The 1,528-nt window shown below is 44.8% G+C and overlaps 1 protein-coding gene across 1 annotated transcript in view; it reads left to right on the top strand.

Annotated features, from left to right (window-relative positions):
- The window catches only part of Tert (telomerase reverse transcriptase), a 21,445-nt gene that overhangs the window by 14,546 nt on the left and 5,371 nt on the right, over positions 1–1,528 (top strand). The window contains exon 13 of the mRNA XM_026783831.1: positions 861–1,049. Within this exon, the coding sequence (XP_026639632.1) occupies positions 861–1,049 (189 nt within the window). The remainder of the gene's footprint in view (positions 1–860; positions 1,050–1,528) is intronic.

Genomic DNA, 1,528 nt, shown 5'->3' on the forward strand with positions numbered 1-1,528 from the left:
ACACACACACACACACACACACACACACACACACACACACACACCCCTCCTCAAGGGATTCTGACAGGACTGTTGGGTTAGATCCTTCTTACTCCAACCTACTCCAGAATGCTGCTGCTATCTTTCTTGCTAATTGATTGTAAAAATGTATTTTAAATTTTCTTTCAAACATTTATATAAGCCAAAACTTCTATGTAACATATTCTTTTTCTTTGCTTATTGCACTGTAAATTGATACATCCTTTTCAAGAAGAAGTGTGGGCATGTATTCCATACCCTAATCATTTTCTGATCTGGAAGTCCTGCTTTTAAAGGGTAGGTCTAAGGAAAGAATTGAAAAAAAAAAAAAAAAAACACACACACAGAAAAAGCACCAGAATTTTATTTGGAATATGTAAGACAAAAACAAAACAAACCCCATTAAAACATGTAGAAATACATGTAGAAACATGTAGTGTAGAAATCACACAGATGGGTGATTTCTCTCCACCCTACCCTCTCTTTTTTTTTTTTTTTTGGTTTTTTTTTTTTTTTGGTTTTTCGAGACAGGGTTTCTCTGTGGCTTTGGAGCCTGTCCTGGAACTAGCTCTATAGACCGAAAGCAGGCTTTTGGGGTCATAGGGAGAAGATGCCTTGCTACGTGGATGCTAAGATATGACCACCAGAGAGTCATGTGACTCTTCCTACTTGTTTGATGCCCGCCTATTTTGTTCTGAGCTGGCCCTATTGTTCTATTTCTTACACAGAAGACAGGAGCTAGGCTACAGTCCAGAGCAAGACTGTGCCTGACGTTCCATTAGGATGCCCTCAAGGGCCCGCTCTCTCTGGTCCCAGAACACCTATGTTCCCTCTCTTACCAGGGCCCTGGTCCACGGCATTCCTGAGTATGGCTGCACCATAAACTTACAAAAGACAATGGTGAACTTCCCCATGGAGACTGGTACCCTGGACGGTGCAGCTCCACACCAGCTGCCTGCTTGCTGCCTGTTTCCCTGGTGTGGCTTACTGCTGGACACGCAGACTCTGGAGGTGTTCTGTGACTACACCAGGTAAGCACACCTGGCTACGTTTAAGAGCCATGATCTCATGGGGGCAGGGGATGCTGTGGGTGCTCCACATTGTTTCCTGCTTCTGGATACAAGTAACCATGAGGCCTGAAGTGATAGAGGCCGTAAGGTGTTCCCTTTCTGCCTGGAGATGGACAGGGCAATGTGAGAACATCTTCAGCCTTGTCTCAAGTCTCCTAGAGACCATGGAGTTCCTTTTCTGTAGGAGGTATAAGGTGCTTGTGGGAGGAGGTGCTTGGTCTCCACCTACCAGGAGCTCACAACCCAGCTTTAGTGTAGATACGACAGATTTGAGATGGAAATAGGTGAAATTATCCGGACCTCTTCTTTTATGAGTGAAAGTATGAGGATTGTGGCAGGAGAAGGACAAGCCTGTCATCGTGTTGACAGCTGTCCTGAGCTCGAATCCAAACTCTCCTGTCTCCATAGCACTCTTTGGAAGTTCACACCATAAGGGAAGA

Source organism: Microtus ochrogaster, chromosome 19 (genome assembly GCF_000317375.1).
Source record: "Microtus ochrogaster isolate Prairie Vole_2 chromosome 19, MicOch1.0, whole genome shotgun sequence".
Taxonomy (NCBI): domain Eukaryota; kingdom Metazoa; phylum Chordata; class Mammalia; order Rodentia; family Cricetidae; genus Microtus; species Microtus ochrogaster.